The sequence below is a fragment of the Mytilus trossulus genome, chromosome 4 (genome assembly GCF_036588685.1).
Source record: "Mytilus trossulus isolate FHL-02 chromosome 4, PNRI_Mtr1.1.1.hap1, whole genome shotgun sequence".
Classification (NCBI taxonomy): domain Eukaryota; kingdom Metazoa; phylum Mollusca; class Bivalvia; order Mytilida; family Mytilidae; genus Mytilus; species Mytilus trossulus.
Genome location: NC_086376.1, coordinates 34394332 through 34412200, shown reverse-complemented (window position 1 = coordinate 34412200; position 17869 = coordinate 34394332). Strand labels below are relative to the sequence as shown.

Here is a 17869-nt window from a genome sequence, read left to right as displayed (position 1 = left end):
CAAAATAACAAAAGTAAGAAATTGTTTTGTTATACACAGGAGGCAAATTTACGTATTATTATAGTATTTGTAAACATTAGAGGTCACCTTGGTACTTATATGATTGATGTTATTACTTACAACATACTGTTAATGTCATTGAACTAGCAAAAACAATTCTTATAAAAAATATGTAAAAAAAAAAGAGAATAAAGACCTTAAACTTTTTACTTGAACAGTAATTTGTGTTTTTTTTTAGATGTAACATTTTTCTGTCGATGTAACATCTGTAACTTTGATATTGGTAAATTATGAGTTATTCCCCTTTTACTATTGATTTTGATTTCATTGCTTCGAAAAAATCACAATAATATAAAAAGTTTTTTTCAATTGAAAAGTTCAGCTTAATAAAGACCAATTATTCAGTCTGACTATGGAAATAGAAACTACACAAGAAAAAAAAAGTATCCTAACTAGGGAGACAAAACTTACACCTGAGCAGAATTAAACCAGGTCTTTCTACTCAATAAACCCAGTTTAGTACTCAAAGTACAGCACAAACAATAAAAGTTATTTATTCTATACTTGAAGACTTCAAAATTAAACATTTGAACAAGAATCAAGGTAGGATAAACATAGTACATCATATATATATATATTTGTTTACAATTAATAGGATAATAAAATTTTCCATAGATAAATTTCTTGTCATTTCAGTTCTATTGTCCAAGTTGCTGACTTGCATCAATCTGGTTCATTCTCTGCTTCAATTTTTGTGTGAAAACAGAAATGTACATTTTATTTCACCTCATAAGGATCCTTCCCTTACATTATTTGCCCTACCAAGCATGCAAATGTTAAAACAATGATGTGTTGCAATTTTGGTATTGTTTGGGTCACTTAAAATGTCATACATTACAGAATTTAGTAATTTTGCATTTATTTTGAATATAGAACAAATTCTCAAAATCCTATTGTCACATATCTTTATATTATTAATCACATTTGATACATTATAGACAATGTTATTTCCAGCATCAGTGTTTTACTTTGGTCATGATAATTCAAAGTTTTTTGGATTAGTTTTTTCCAAAATAGAAAACTTAAATTTGTTTTTAAGCCACTCCCTGAAACCTTTTAGAAATATTGCTCCATTTTAATGATAATGTGAATTTTAGAATTAAAATGCCATTTCTTCTTCCACTTTTCACAGAAAAGATATTGATTTCAAATTATAACCCAAGAAAGATAACTCTGTCTGCCTTAACACAGAAATGTTCTTATACACAAAGAACTAATCAAAATGATATGATTTGACAAAAAAAATATCACACAGAAATTAGCTGCTATAGCTTTCCTATTTTCACAGTGAAAATTCAATTTGTATTTCATATGTCAAACTATCATGATGAAATAAAGCCTTTATTGATTACAGTTATAACTGAAACCTTATAATCAAGATATCAGGATAAATCCAAATTTAGAACATGACAAACTGTGTCATGGATTTATACAGGAAACTGATTGTCATAAAAAATAATTCATCTTTTTTTCTCGAAAATGCTTAGTTTGGATATAATCCTGCATAAGCTCACTACTGGCAATTTGATCACATTTCGACTTAGTGGTGACCCTTTAAGACATAAAGGTTAATGCTATCTATCACAGTATTTCTGTAGACTATATTAGATTGGCGTTGACTCATTAGTACTAGGCTGTACATTGATACTGAATAAGAAGGTTAATATCTTTAATACAAGAAGAAACAAATACTGTATCTTGGCAATATTTTCCATTCCAAATATATGTATAATAAAATAAGAGCAAAATTCCTGGATTGTTCAATTGACCGGCATTTGCTATGTTTTGTATAATATTTTTTAAATCGAATGATGATCTTGTAGAAGCGGGAATCAAATTGTGTCAAGGACGTGGACGATCTAAAACAGTTAGTGAATCGATATTTTACTTATTGTTTTTTTAAAGGCTTTCAAATAGAAAATCTACAAGTTTAAAAGTCAATGATTATTTGTCTGTGGTTTGTTTGCTGTAAACTAACCTTATATTTGCTTGAAGAAATCAAATACAATTTGATAAAAATTAAAACAGTACACATAATAATTCTTCAACTGAGAAACAAAAAAAAATATTTCTGTGTTTTTAATTTTTCTATTCAACAAACAATTTTTTATAAAGAAAAATATTTCAATTAATTGTAAAGCCACAAAATATATGTTACGAATCCAAAAAAAACTTCTACATTCTAATTCCTCTTCTTTTAAATGTCATTTTGTTACACCCTTGGGTATATCATATCTATCAAAGGGTTACAATTTCCTGGAGTTAAATATTCCAATACCTGCCAATCACAATAATCTATGTTACATCTTTTAGTGTAGTGGCACTAAGACAGTGTCCCACTAACTCAATATATCATAAAAATCCAATAAAAAACTTCACAAAAAATGACCAAGCTTATTCATCATCATTGCCATAAATGAAGCACAAAAAACAAGACAGGGAACTCCTTTAAGTAATTGTTTGGACAATTTATGCAACGTTTTAACAGCTAAATTGACACCATCCATTAATGTATAGTCTCTTCAAGGCATTCATCCTGGTAAATTTATTTATGGTCAGATCACATTTAAATAAGTCACTGACCTAAACCTCTATAACCTAGAAGCACTTTTATAGGTGTTGTATGTGATTTAGCTGATAAAATTATCTTGAATGGACAAATAATCATTCTGCCCACTTGGAACAATTTGTCCATTGGTCATTTCTTTTCGAGTGTCCTAAATTAAAATATTTTCACTGCCATTACTGTGAATGAGTTATGAGTATCACACTTTGTTCCATGGACTAATGTAATGTACTGGTAAATTAAAATGTTGTATTATATATTAAAATACAAGTCTGTATTTTACCTTAGACCCAAAAATCTGCTGCTGTTATTAAAAAAAAATTATTTGGTAGGGTATAAGTGCGTAGGAAAACATTAATTAATTCTGAACAATATTTTACATAGACCATTTAGAAAAATGTTCTGGACTATTCATATTGCTTAAGGGTATAAGTCTAGACTTCAATAGTGTTTCAACAAAAATGTCCCTAAACTGTGCCAAGAGTTGCCAGGAAAACTAATGGCAGTTAAAGGAAGGAACGGAAAACAGCTATATATATTTTTTTTTATACCGTAGCTCAGCTGTCCCTTTTTTTCACAGAAAAATCAAACATCGGTTATTCTTGTAAGCAATTTTCTTTTTTTTTCAATGTTTAAGCTTAATGCCAAAATTTTGTCAACAACTGAGTAAAAACATATCTTAATGACAAAAACAACTGGCAAATGGTCTCTAGACTGGAGATCTGATGTTAGAAGCAGATAAAGCTATATTACCGGTTTGCAGATAAACAAAAACAAAGTTTAATTTGCTGAGTGACCCTTTTTTTTTTTAATGTTTCAGTAAACCAACATATTATTTTTCATATTCTGTCCCAAAACACAATTCAGTTTCCTACCATTCTATTTCTAGTTCTTTACTTTTATTTCCCTATCCTTATTTTGCAGTACTTGTATCCCCAAGCATTGTTTATTGTTGCATGGCCTGGTTATGTAACAGATTATATTCTAGCATGTCACATTAGCCTTTATATTGAAATCAACAGACACATAAATTCTTTAATCATTTTCTTGCAATCATATACCTATGGTGTTATGGAACAACTGCTGTTCACATCCAACAATCTGGCAATTTTGATAATTTTTTGCTTTTTTTTTTATTAAATCTCTTTTTTTTGTATTTACAGATTATCTTAAAAACTATGTTGGGTGGCGGTAAAATAATTCATTGGTTCAGTTGACTTGCTCATAGCTGTCATTTCAAACAGTTGTGTTATAACCCAAATTATTGATAAATTGTATAAATGTGTGGATATATGAAATAATATTAAGCTTTGTCCTGTTTTTCGCCCTAGGACATAAAAGTATATTTGCCTTAGTTGCACTATATTTATATTTCCTTTTATATTGATATCAATTTCCATAAAAAAAAAATATAACAAAATCAAGTGAAACCATATAATGGATAATTCTCAAAACCATGACAACTTATATAATTATAGATGGCAGTTAGGTTTTCTGAAGATTGTTAAAACAGTTTGGAATAATGTCTGTCTAACAAGGCATGATTTTTCTCCATTTCCTTACTGGACTAGAAAAAGGTAAAAGTGAAAAAAGCTGCTTGATAGCTTTTCTTTTTGATAAATAGACAAATTCAATTTTTATTCAACAAAAGGAAAATTGATATGCTTTCTAATTCATTACCACAGTGAAATTGGATTTAATGGGTAAAACTGTAATGTTTTAATATGTTTCATGAGGGCCACCTATGGTGTATCAATAAGAAGTGACATTAACAGGTCTGTTTACCCTGGGAGTGCTTTATAGAACTGCAGACAAATTCTATAGAACAAGGATAGGCTGTCATATTCTTATGGAAACGCATGAAATCATACAACCTGTTGGTTGTCAAACTATAATCACTCATTTTATTTATATGTTATATAAAATTTTCATTTTTCTAACTTTATTATGTAACATCTCCAGCTAATAACCTGAATGAAACAATGAAACCATATCAAACTTTTTAATGAATAGGATAGGAACATCTGGGTTTTATTAGAAGTAATATTCATCTATTGAAGGTGTTGTATAATGATAAAGCTAATCAAATAAACTTCAATGAAATCATCCTATCATTGGTCATTTCTATCTCAAATCTCCTATGCTTTTGTAAGCCTTGCATATTCATCTTATTTTGGTTCATTAATATATTAAGAGTGAAGTGACAAATAAAACACCTTTCTGTTAAGGGGCCAGCTGAAGAGGGTGTGGGATTTTCTCCCTCTGTTGAAGAACCATTGGTGGTCGTTGTGTGGTTGTCTCTTTGACACATCCCTCATTTCCACTCTCTATGATATTTGAGTATCACACTTGGTGTCTTTGACCGCAGAACAAAAACAAAGTTTGATCAGAAATGCTTAATTTACGTCCCTATTTCAATAGATACCATCATAATCTATATACTTGTTTCCTGCTTGACAAAATAGGGTAGGTACCAGATAGCAATGTAGGTAAAATAAAAAACTTACCTCAAATTCTCCATTTTGGCCGCCTCGTCATAGAGATACTGAAAATAAAAATAAAAAAACATGTAATAACCATTACTTCAAATACATTAATCAGGTGTATTTTTACTGATTTTTCAAAATGATATTTTTTATCAACTAAGCTTCACAACATGGGAAAATTGATAGAATATATTCTCAAATATCTACAATTAGGTGTGTACAATTTCGTTATGAATAGAAATATAAGATAAAATTTCAAGGATGAAAGTAACTTTTTTTCCTGCTTCCTTTTAAACACACAGTTTAAGCCAATCAGAACTACTGTGTAGGAATATTACTTCTGAACAGGGACCATCATCTTTTGGTTTATATATAGAAACCAGATGCTCCGCAGGGCGTAGCTTTATACGACCGCAGAGGTTGAACCCTGAACGGTTGGGGCAAGTATGGACACAACATTCAAGCTGGATTCAGCTCTAAATTTGGATTGTGATTAAATAGTTGACACAGCATAGGTTTCTGACACAGAATGAATGTTTTCTAATGAACTTAAAATTTTTGTTTTCTCTTAGAGCAATTCACTATGCTGTTGAATATTAATCCTCTCAAAAAAATGTTTGAAGAAATTTTCATTCTATTTATGAAATTTCATTTCAAATGAGAAAATTGAACCCAATTTTTTTAATCACATCCCCCTTTCCCTTATTCCAAATTAATCTCAATTAAATTTCTAATGGAGTTTGCAACAATAACTACTCATTTAAATACATCATAAAATATTAAGATGTAAAAAAACTGCTTGTTATCACTGAATGGTAAAGATTATTTTAATTTATCAGTTGGTAGTAAAAAGTGAATATACATTGTATATAACAAAGATTTGAGTTGATTCTGGACAAAGAAAGATAACTCCAATTAAAAAAAAATATTGCTATTTCACAATATTGTGCAATTAGATATTTCTTGCTTACTATTCTGGACAAAGAAAGATAACTCTAATTAAAAAAAAATATTGCTATTTCACAATAATGTGCAATTAGATATTTCTTGCCATTGTGCAATACTGTGCAATTGAAAAGACTTGCTAATGCACAATACTTAATATAATATTTTAGATCCTGATTGGGACCAACTTGAAAACTGGGCCCATAATCAAAAATCTAAGTACATGTTTGGATTCAGCATATCAAAGAACCCCAAGATTTCAATTTTTGTTAAAATCAAACTAAGTTTAATTTTGGACCCTTTGGACTTTAATGTAGACCAATTTGAAAACAGGACCAAAAATGAAGAATCTACATACACAGTTAGATTTGGCATATCAAAGAACCCCATTTATTCAATTTTTAATGAAATCAAACAATGTTTAATTTTGGACCCTGATTTGGACCAACTTGAAAACTGGGCCAATAATCAAGAATCTAAATACATTTTTAGATTCAGCATATCAAAGAACCAAACCGATTAATTTTTTGTCAAAATCAAACTAAGTTTAATTTTGGACCCTTTGGACCTTAATGTAGACCAATTTGAAAATGGGACCAAAAATTAAGAATCTACATACACAGTTAGATTCCGCATATCAAAGAACCCCAATTATTCAATTCTTGATGAAATCAAACAAAGTTTAATTTTGGACCCTTTGGGCCCCTTTTTCCTAAACTGTTAGAACCAAAATCAATACCAACCTTCCTTTTATGGTCATAAACCTTGTGTTTAAATTTCATAGATTTCTATTTACTTATACTAAAGTTATGGTGCGAAAACCAAGAAAAATGCTTATTTGGGTCCCTTTTTGGCCCCTTATTCCTAAACTGTTGGGACCTAAACTCCCAAAATCAATACCAACCTTCCTTTTGTGGTCATAAACATTGTGTTTAAATTTCATTGATTTCTATTAACTTAAACTAAAGTTATTGTGCGAAAACCAAGAATAATGCTTATTTGGGCCCTTTTTTGGCCCCTAATTCCTAAACTGTTGAAACGAAAACTCCCAAAATCAATCCCAACCTTTCTTTTGAGGTCATAAACCTTGTGTTAAAATTTCATAGATTTCTATTCACTTTTACTAAAGTTAGAGTGCGAAAACTAAAAGTATTCGGACGACGACGACGACGCCAACGTGATAGCAATATACGACGAAAATTTTTTCAAAATTTGCGGTCGTATAAAAAGAATGCTTTTTCCATTTCACAACATATCACTTAATTGCCACAGTGAACTCACTGTTTATGTTGTTAGAGCAATATATTGTGAACAAAAGCAGATTGTCTTTATAAATGTTCTAAGTACCCTTAATTTAGAACTGATTAAGGAATGACAATTGTACAATGAAATAAAAAAAGAGTTTTTTTTATTTCTACCAAACCTATCTACCATTTTGTAAAAGATACTGTATAATTATGTTATGTTTTATAGGCACTTTACTGATTTCTAAAAAGAGAAAATAAATTAGAAACTAGTCAGGATTAATCATTCATCATCGTTTAGTCTTATAGTTAAGTTGGCATAACCCAATTTGTTTTTAAAGAAATATAATCAGTCTTGAAATTAACATCCTCATCACAACAGATGTCAAATTTTCGCTGTAAAATCTTCCAACTGACTAACACAGTACATATGGCATCAGCAATATAAATATGGTAGAAAAGTAGATTTGAGCTCCACATCTGAGTAATCTGCTTGAGTGAAGAGCAGATGAATCCAGATTTAACTAGTCCTTGAAGTACTGTAAACCAACTTATTTCAGGGGATACTTTATTTCGCTTTTATCCCATACTAGTCCATTTCTCAGCGATTTAATTTTGCAATTTTCAAATTTGTTTTATTTAGTTTATTCAGGAAAAGATCCCAAGTTTTACATTTTAGATTTAGATTTTTGTAATTTGTCTACTTGTGAAAATTAGAGGGTTAACAGTATTGTTGCACCCCTTCCCCTTTAAAAGGATATAGGATTAAGGTTTTCTAAAAAGATTCCTCCTTCCTCTGAATCTTGATGCTGTAACATCAGTTCATATGTATTACAGATAGTCATTTTTGCTCATTGTTGATGGCTGTACAGAGCCCAACAGTTGTCTTGTTGACAGTCATACATGATATCTCCAGATCTTTGTAATTAAAGGTTTGAAACCTGCATATTAAGTCTCTGCAGAGTATAGCAAAGTCAAACATGTGTTTTACAAAATAACTGTTGCAAACAAGAAAGATGACATTTGGCAGGTTTCAATACCAAAGCAGCATCCATTCAGTATAATACCCTTAACTTGAAGATTTGGAGCTTAATTTCTAGCAATGAAAAAAACAACAAATAGAATAAGATATTAATTTGTCAGCAGGGGTTAACAAGATGTTGCACATAATTTGATAAAGAAATTCAACCTTTACTGCATGAGTAAAGTTGAGTTAAAAACAATACTTCAAGGACTTCAGTGTTTTTCGCTCATTCATAAAACAAATTAAGCTAAAGCAGTGGCGGATCCAGAACTTTCCTAAGGGGGGCCCGCTCGCTGACAATTGCCAGGATTTCATGGCTTTATGTGAACAATGAAATTGAATGCTTAACAGAGTACAAACTTTGTAATACTAATACAGCATTTGACTAAACCATGAAATCAAATATCAATGATTTTTTTCTCAATTCACTAAAATTTGAATCCGAAAAATTAATGAGTCCCTGGCAGGCTAATTGTTGGGGGTGCTGTCATGTATACCCCACCTTTCAATTGATGCATATGTTTCTTTTTTCAAAGATTTCGAAAGCTTTGTTAGGTTGTTCATAAATGGTAAAGTTGAAGTCTGACATACATCCAAAAGTTTAACTGACACCATAATAATTTGGTTAAAAGTCATGGAACGTCTCAAATTTTCAGGTTTTTTAATTCTGCATTCTATAATATATCAAATAACTTTGGACATAGATAAAAACGTACCCTAAAATAAGCATCCTCATTGTACTCATCTTGCATACAGAAACCAACGGTCTCCCACATATCAATATCATTAAAATTATTGTAATACCCATCAAAATACTCCATTCTAAACACTGATACAGAAGACTAAGCAGTATCAAATGTATTGTTATATCTATCTTCAATTTTTGTCCTATGATTACTACATTTGTACAAGAAAAAAAATATAGAATCGCTTCAACAATTTGTAACAATTTTTATTTGTGTGTCAAATATGTGAAAAACCAATGGTAGAAAACACAGATGTAAACTAACTGAACTTGAAAGTGTTACACAACTGTTACATCTTGTGACCCTTTAACCCCTGGAGACAATGAGTTCTGCTATCTTTGGTAAAAACATACCTTTTGTAAATGAAGACCTATTAATATCTATAGCTGTTTTTAGAAGACAATTAGTAAGTTTTTCTGGTTACATAGAAAACTTATCTAGAACTTTTTCTTCAAATGAAAGGTCCTTTCAGTTAGTTTTTTTTTTGTTACAGAGAAAACTTATTTATCCAAACTTTTTTCCCAATGAAACATTTACTTTTAACTTCAAATATAATTGATTCAAATTCTCTTTGAATCAAGTAAATAAATGTTAGTTGTGGTTCAAGTGAAGTTCTCACATGTAATAATCTCTGGTCTGGCCACTTTGTCAAAGTGAACATATTGTCTGCTAGGAGCCTGTTGTTAGTGGTTTGTTATTTTTACATTTTCTATCATATTTGTTTTTATCTTGTAATTTTTTTGTAATTATAATCAGGCTGTTGGTTTTCTCATTTGTATTGTTGCCTAGTTTTTTCATGTCAGGCCTTTGATAGCTGATTATACTGAGTTTTGGTTTTGCTCATCATAGAAGGTCATACTGTGACCAATAATCGCTTACGCCCACACCAATTGGACTCTGTTGGATAGTGGTCTCATTTATATATACAATGATACATAAAGTTCTATTGTCTGCATTATGAGGTTAATTAAGCTTCTGATGCCATTTCATGTCATGTGCAATTATTTGACTAAAGAATCGCCATCAGTCTCAAACTACAACCTTAGTTCTATATCTGGGAATCTAAAAACAAGACAACTGCTAAGAGAAATCAAGATGACTTCTTAGAGAACTGTCTAACAACAGTTTCATAATTTGTCCCAAAACTGCCAACTTTTCAATATCTCCACTGGGATTTTTTAAAAGAGCAAGTCTCAGGACTTTCGACGCTCCTCTTATATTGTATTTATAGTGTTTAATCTACTACTTTATTGTTTCAATGAGTATAAATATATGTGCTTAAATGCCCTTTCAACTCATTTGAATGTCTGTTTTAAGGTGTTGAATTTATAATAAAAAATTTCAAAATTCAGGTCAACACATCTCATTGGGGTTAAAGTTCCCATAAATCACAAAGGTTGGCAGGACTTACAGTGTTCCTGAGAATACAACTATAAAGGAATAAAGAATAAAAAAGTTTTAAATCAAAAGATGTTCTGACACTTTATCTTACTGAAGGCAAATTATCAAATAAAATAATGGTCAACTACATGTACATCTATATAGGGGAGTATTAAATATAATTGTAAATATACATGTTTTTTTATAATTTATGCATACATTTGGAGGTGAAGTAAAGTTATGTTCTACATTTAATTATAACTATTCCACATTAATCTTAGGATCAGATTGTTGACAACACATAATATCAACCTAATTACAGTTGAATCTCTTTATTACTGTACATTAAATTGCTTGTGAAAAGTAATTTACAGGCAAATCATCATCATTTGAATTGCCATCAACAGTGGAACTGACCTTAAACATGTTAATGGTAAAGATATTTGCTGGTCTGAATTCACTTTATTACTGTATGGTTTGAATTAACTCCAATGTAAAGGTAAAAGTTTGACAATGTGACACCACTACAAGATAAATCTAAAGCTCCAGATGATTCCTTGACAAAGTATCAGACTTACTATTTTTTGTAAGGTGGGTTTGCATTCAAAATCCATTAAACAATGTAGCGTAGAACTGAATGAAAAATGAATGGGGAATGTGTCCATAGGACAAAAGTGATGCCCCCACTTGCATAGAATAAACATTATAAAGGGACATAATTATTAGAAATGGCAAAAGTGATGGTTCAAAAATTTGTACTTGTTCTATGTTTTGAGATGAGTATAAAGCATAATGTACAAGTATTTGTTTCATAAAGTTTGGTTGAGGCAAAATAAAGTTAGAAAACAAAAAGAAGAAAAAATTGTGGAATTTTTCCATTTGAAAAGGGGCATAACTCTTAAACAGTAAAAGTGATGTCAACAAACTGTTCTTAGTATATATAGAAATAAGCATTGTGTATAAGATTCATTGACAATTCCACTACCTTATAAATTTTATAAATTGTTAGGCAATTCTCTACACAGCATATGATCATAAAATTCATTTATCACCAGCATGGATTAACCTATTTTACTAAAAGTATCTCTGACTTATTTAACAAGGGCATTGCACTATTACATTTTTTAAATCCAATTTCTGAGAAAAAATTGCAGTGAAAATTGACATTCAAAGAAATGAGAAAAGACACTGTCAGCAATGTTTATAAATCAATATGTTAGTCTCAATTCTGACAAGTAAAATGATAAATTCTGAGACAACTCAAAACACAGTTAACAGCATATATTGAAGTCTACAAATCTAATATTGTGTTTGAGATCAAGAACACAAGCACTAAGAGCACAAACCAACAAACCCAAGGGTATATATCACATTAAACATTTTTCAAAATAAATAAAAACTGAATTCATAATCATCTACTACACAACGATGGAAATCTAAAATTTATACATAATACAAAAATTCATAAGGCCTTTTTTTTTTTTTTTAGAAAAATCAAAACATTAAGAAAATGTTGAAAAGCTGATAAAAGAAAAAGTATAGGCAAATCAAGACAAAAAATAAGAGCTTTGCATGGGGGAGATATATTCCTTAATTAATAAAAAAATAAAAAAATAAAAAATTTATAACAGTTAATTCTGTTTAAAGAAAAGTTAATATTTTGTACCTTCTTTTGAAACACTCTCCTAGAAAGCTCAACAGTTATCATAAGCAATGTCCGCTGAGACACAATAAATGACAGTATTAACCATAATGATTGTTATCGCTGTTCTTAATAAATATACTCTTTTTTAACCTTTTCAAGATACAGATATAATGAATATAAAAATCAATTCTACCTATTACATGTACTTCATAGTATTTACAAAGCACCTGTTCGTTGATTGATATGAAGCCGATAATGACCATCTAGTGGTCAGCTGTTTTAACATACTAACAACATGAAAATTATAGTGGTCTATATTCTACCCTAGCAAATGGTATTATCTGCTCTATGGTTTCAATTTACAAATAAATACAATGTGTTTAGTATTTAACTGAGTCATTTACATTTTTTTCTTTTGAAGTACTGCCACTTACAAATGTAGTAATTATCTTTTTAAGAAATAATTTGTGGAAAAAAACCTTCTAAAATACCACTTCAATCATAAAGAAAAATGGAATAAAAAAGCCATATATTTAAAGAATCATTAGAGCATTGTAAACTGGAGTATTGGGTTAACTGAAGCATGGTCTAATTCATCAATTCAATATGCTTGCTGGACTGTATTCAATATTCTTAAAATAATTGAATTAGTCACAAGTCTGTATTCTCATATTATTGTTACTAATTGATTGAATACTGATAAAAACATATCAAAGTTTTAATCATTCCCTTTTTTAACATGTCCTGGGCATGCTATACTTGGCCATCTACATAGTATGTAAAGGAGCAACATATTTAATAATAGTAATCTTATCTAATCATGTGTTTACTGACAGAAAAAAACGCATAATACAAAATGTAGTGTTGTTTTCTTATGAATATTCATGAGGGTGAAAAAAATTCTTAAATGTTGTCTAAGAATTTGTGAAGTTTATGGTTTTTGTGACTATTTTTGTGATGGGACAAATCATTAAAGTCTCTCAAGTGTGAGAATGTACTGTAAAAACATGCTAAGAATAATGTTCAAAACGTTACAATGGCCATAAAACAGAACAAATAAATATTCAATACAATAACTATACTAGGACAGAATGATTTTTTGTTGGACTCGTAGCTAGGATGTCTCGGAGGGGGGTATTTGGGGTCATGATACTCTGACTTTAATGGTCCAAATTCAATAATAATCTTAAGACTAATAGTCTTCAAAAGTATATTTTGTTTTCATGGGGCTTTGTCCCATGTCTGAAGCACCCTGGTTTAGATGTCTGCACTATGCAGTTTAGTTTTTTATATCAATTTCAAAATTTGATCACTTTGCATTTTGAAATAAAATATATTCTTCAAAAATGTCTTTGATGGTTTTCACAAATTTTTTGACAATAACTCTGGCAGTCACTGCAGATGTGAAGGACAATATTTTCTATTTCAGTTAGATGCACAGTATCTACCTCATGACAGTTTTGCATGATGATCAACATAAAAATATTTCCCAAGCTTAAATTGCATGATAGGCAACATGAAACACATTTACTTTACATAATGAAGTATGTATTTTGCAACGTAAATTGTTAGATCTTAATAATTAAAATAAGAAATAATTTGGCATCTGTTTCACGATTTAGCTTTCCACAATTCTGTTTTTAATTCAATGTAAGGCTTTGTTTGAAGCCCTTGCAATGGTTTAATGTTGAGTTTTAATGTTGCTATGTATTTTAATTACAAAAATTCTAAATCAAGTCATGTGACTTGAAAAGGTTACAGAAGCCTGTGAAGACATCATGACTTTGATTGCTGACTTTATGTATATATGCGTTTTCTGTCCTGATTCGTTTATTAATTGCAGGGGAAAATATGAAGGATAACTGAAACAATCGTTGGGTGCTGTATAACATATTTCTTTTAAACATTTATTGTTTTTTGTAACAAATCAGGCTGTTAAGTTTTCTCATTTGAATAATGTTTTACATTTGTCATTTTGAGGCTTTTTATAGCTTTCTTTGAGGTATGAATTTTGCTCATTGTTAAAGGCCGTATGATGACCGATAGTTGTTCACTTCTATGTCATTTGGTTTCTGGTGGAGAGATGTCTCATTAGCTTTCATACCACATCTTCTTATTTTTACAATCATTTACATTAGCGCAAAATCAAAATGGATACAAAATTAAAGAGGGCAACCTCTAACAAACAGAAAAGATATAAATTTGAGGAATAATGTATATGTATGAATATGGAAATAGTAACCAATAAAGAAAAAACAATAGGCTTCAAATAAGGTTATTTATATATATATATATATATATACTGTTGTAGGGTTGTCACTGACTCAGACGTACTTATGAATATAATTATTTTCTGTGACTGTATCCTACATTAATTTGTAGGATCCTTTACTATAGATAATTTAGCTGATCTGTAACAATAACATCTTCATGCCTTATATATCATGTACTGTAGTACGCCGCTAGATTAAAACTGACGTGGAAAGGTAACACATGGCCAGCGAAAGCTCTTTTTTTGAGAGCCCAGGTGGGCGTGTGGTCTAGCGGGACGGCTGCAGTGCAGGCGATTTGGTGTCACGATATCACAGTAGCATGGGTTCGAATCCCGGCGAGGGAAGAACCAAAAATTTGCGAAAGCAAATTTACAGATCTAACATTGTTGGGTTGATGTTTAGACGAGTTGTATATATATATATATACTGTGATATCGTGACACCAAATCGCCTGCACTGCAGCCGTCCCGCTAGACCACACGACCACCTGGGCTCTCAAACTAGAGGCTCTAAAGAGCCTGTGTCGCTCACCTTGGTCTATGTGCATATTAAACAAAGGACACAAATGGATTCAAGACAAAATTGTATTTTGGTGATGGTGATGTGTTTGAAGTTCTTACTTTACTGAACGTTCTTGCTTCTTACAATTATATCTATAATGAACCTTGCCCATTAGTAACAGAGAAAAATATTTGGTATAAATTTACCGAATTAACGAAAATTGTTAAAAATTGACTATAAAGGGCAATAACTCCTTAAGGGGTCAATTGACCATTTAGGTCATGTTGACTTATTTGTAGATCTTACTTTGCTGAACATTATTGCTGTTTACAGTTTATCTCTATCTATAATAGTATTCAAGATAATAACCAAAAACGGCAAAATTTCTTTAAAAATTACCAATTGGAGGGCAGCAAGCCAACAACCGATTGTCCAATTCATCTGAAAATTTCAGGGCAGATAGATATTGACCTGATAAACATTTTTATCCCATGTCAAATTTCCTCAAAATGCTTTGGTTTTTGAGTTATAAGCCAAAAACTGCATTTTACCCCTATGTTCTATTTTTAGCCGTGGCAGCCATCTTGGTTGGTTGACCGGGTCACGCCACACATTTTTTAAACTAGATACCCCAAAGATGATTGTGGCCAAGTTTGGAATAATTTGGCTCAGTAGTTTCAGAGGAGAAGATTTTTGTAAAAGATTACTTAGATTTATGAAAAATGGTTAAAAATTGACTATAAAGGGCAATAACTCCTAAAGGGGTCAACTGACCATTTCGGTCATGTTGACTTATTTGTAAATTTAACTTTGCTGAACATTATTACTGTTTACAGTTTATCTCTATCTATAATAATATTCAAGATAATAACCAAAAACAGCAAAATTTTCTCAAAATTACCAATTCAGGGGCAGCAACCCAACAACAGGTTAACCGATTCATCTGAAAATTTCAGGGCAGATAGATCTTGACCTGATAAACATTTTTACCCCATGTCAGATTTCCTCTAAATGCTTTGGTTTTTGAGTTATAAGCCAAAAACTGCATTTTACCCCTATGTTCTATTTTTAGCCGTGGCGGCCATCTTGGTTGGATGACCGGGTCACGCCACACATTTTTTAAACTAGATACCCCAATGATGATTATGGCCAAGTTTGATTTGATTTGGCCCAGTAGTTTCAGAGGAGAAGATTTTTGTAAAAGTTAACGACGACGGACGACGGACGACGACGACGGACGCCAAGTGATGAGAAAAGCTCACTTGGCCCTTCGGGCCAGGTGAGCTAAAAAAGAGCTTTCGGTGGCCATATGTAACCTTTCCACGTCAGTTTTAATCTAGCGGCGTACTACAGTACATGATATATAAGGCATGAAGATGTTATTGTTACAGATCAGCTAAATTATCTATAGTAAAGGATCCTACAAATTAATGTAAGATACAGTCACAGAAAATAATTATATTCATAAGTACGTATATATATATATCGTGTACATATATTGATAGACAATTGACACATAAGAGATCAAGGGAAAAAAGCTTCAATCCTTAGATTTAAATTAAAACAATGATTTGTGGGTTGGGATAAGAGTTTTGTGGTTGAGAGGTGGTACTTTTTGAGAAAAAAAATTAAGTATCCCATTGATAAAAGGACACAACATAAACTTTTCTAGTATTGATAATTTAACTGTTAAGGGGGCTCGCGGGTCTAAATCATTTTTTTTATTTAATATAAGATTTCGCTAATTTTTTCTATAAATGAACTTTATCTTATACCTAATAGAAAAATGAAATAAAAAAGAGGGGTCACCGATCATTTACGCTCACAATCTGCCTTCAAAAGAAACATACATTTTTGTAAATGTCCTTTTTTTCTGTTGAACTAATAGGAGAAAAAGAGGTAATATCGAAATAAAAAAAGAACTTAATTACAGAAATCGCTTAAATTTTACAATTATTTAGTTTATGTATAGCTTTTTTGAAAACAACAATAAAAAATATAGGTCACCGATGAGTAAAAAAAGATATTTCAATTTTAATGCCAAAAAATAGCATTTTTGCACCAAAGGGAGGTAATTTCGAGCTTTTTCAATGATATCTATATTTAAAAAGTCAGGTGGGGCCAACACGAATTGATTTTTTGGAATGATTTTTGTGCCATATGATAAAGTAACAACTACTTAAGGTAATTTATAGAATTTGTAATGAAAATTAAATGTTTAATTTTTTTCTGAAAATCTTATACCCGCGAGCCTCCTTAAGTTGAGATCTAACTTTTCTGGAATAGATAATTTAACTGTTAAGTTGAGATCTAACTTTTCTGGTATAGATAATTTAACTGTTAAGTAGAGATCTAATTTTCTGGTATAGATAATTTAACTGTTAAGTTGAGATCTAACTTTTCTGGTATAGATAATTTAACTGTTAAGTTGAGATCTAACTTTTCTGGTATGATAATTTAACTGTTAAGTTGAGATCTAACTTTTCTGGTATAGATAATTTAACTGTTAAGTTGAGATCTAACTTTTCTGGAAAAGATAATTTAACTGTTAAGTTGAGATCTAGATTGAAGTCTTCATGACCCCAAATAACCCTGTCAGAGACATCCTGGATACAGGCATGGAAACATTTTTGAAAAATGTACAAACACTAACCTTTGATAAGTTTATCTTTACAGTTTACCATCTTATAATCTTTACAGCATATACCACTTACTAAATAGCACTGAATAAGGGGGGAATAAATACCCATAAAGGGAAAAGATATTTTTGATGATTTTATGACTAAAATGATATTTATCTGCTTATGAATCCACGGTATACTCCCCTCCCCCTCCCCATTTCCCCCTAAACTGGATAGTACTTAGAAGAAGAACAAAGAAAGTTTAAATAGCTATACAACTTTACTCATCATGATCCCGTCATAAACATTCACCTCACAATAAATACTATAGCTGTAGTCATTTAGTACAATTAAAGGTCAAGGTAGGATTATCATTAT

The 17869-nt window shown here is 30.7% G+C and overlaps 1 protein-coding gene and 1 long non-coding RNA gene across 8 annotated transcripts in view; one reads left to right on the top strand and one right to left on the bottom strand.

The window, feature by feature from the left end:
• LOC134715173 (nuclear hormone receptor HR96-like) overlaps positions 1-17869 on the bottom strand; it is a 149108-nt gene that overhangs the window by 41205 nt on the left and 90034 nt on the right. For all 7 annotated transcript variants that reach the window (XM_063577168.1, XM_063577167.1, XM_063577169.1 and 4 more), the window contains one exon: positions 5134-5171. In XM_063577168.1, the coding sequence (XP_063433238.1) occupies positions 5134-5171 (38 nt within the window). The remainder of the gene's footprint in view (positions 1-5133; positions 5172-17869) is intronic.
• LOC134715174 (uncharacterized) overlaps positions 1-17869 on the top strand; it is a 54805-nt gene that overhangs the window by 13717 nt on the left and 23219 nt on the right. The gene's annotated exons all lie outside the window — the stretch shown is intronic.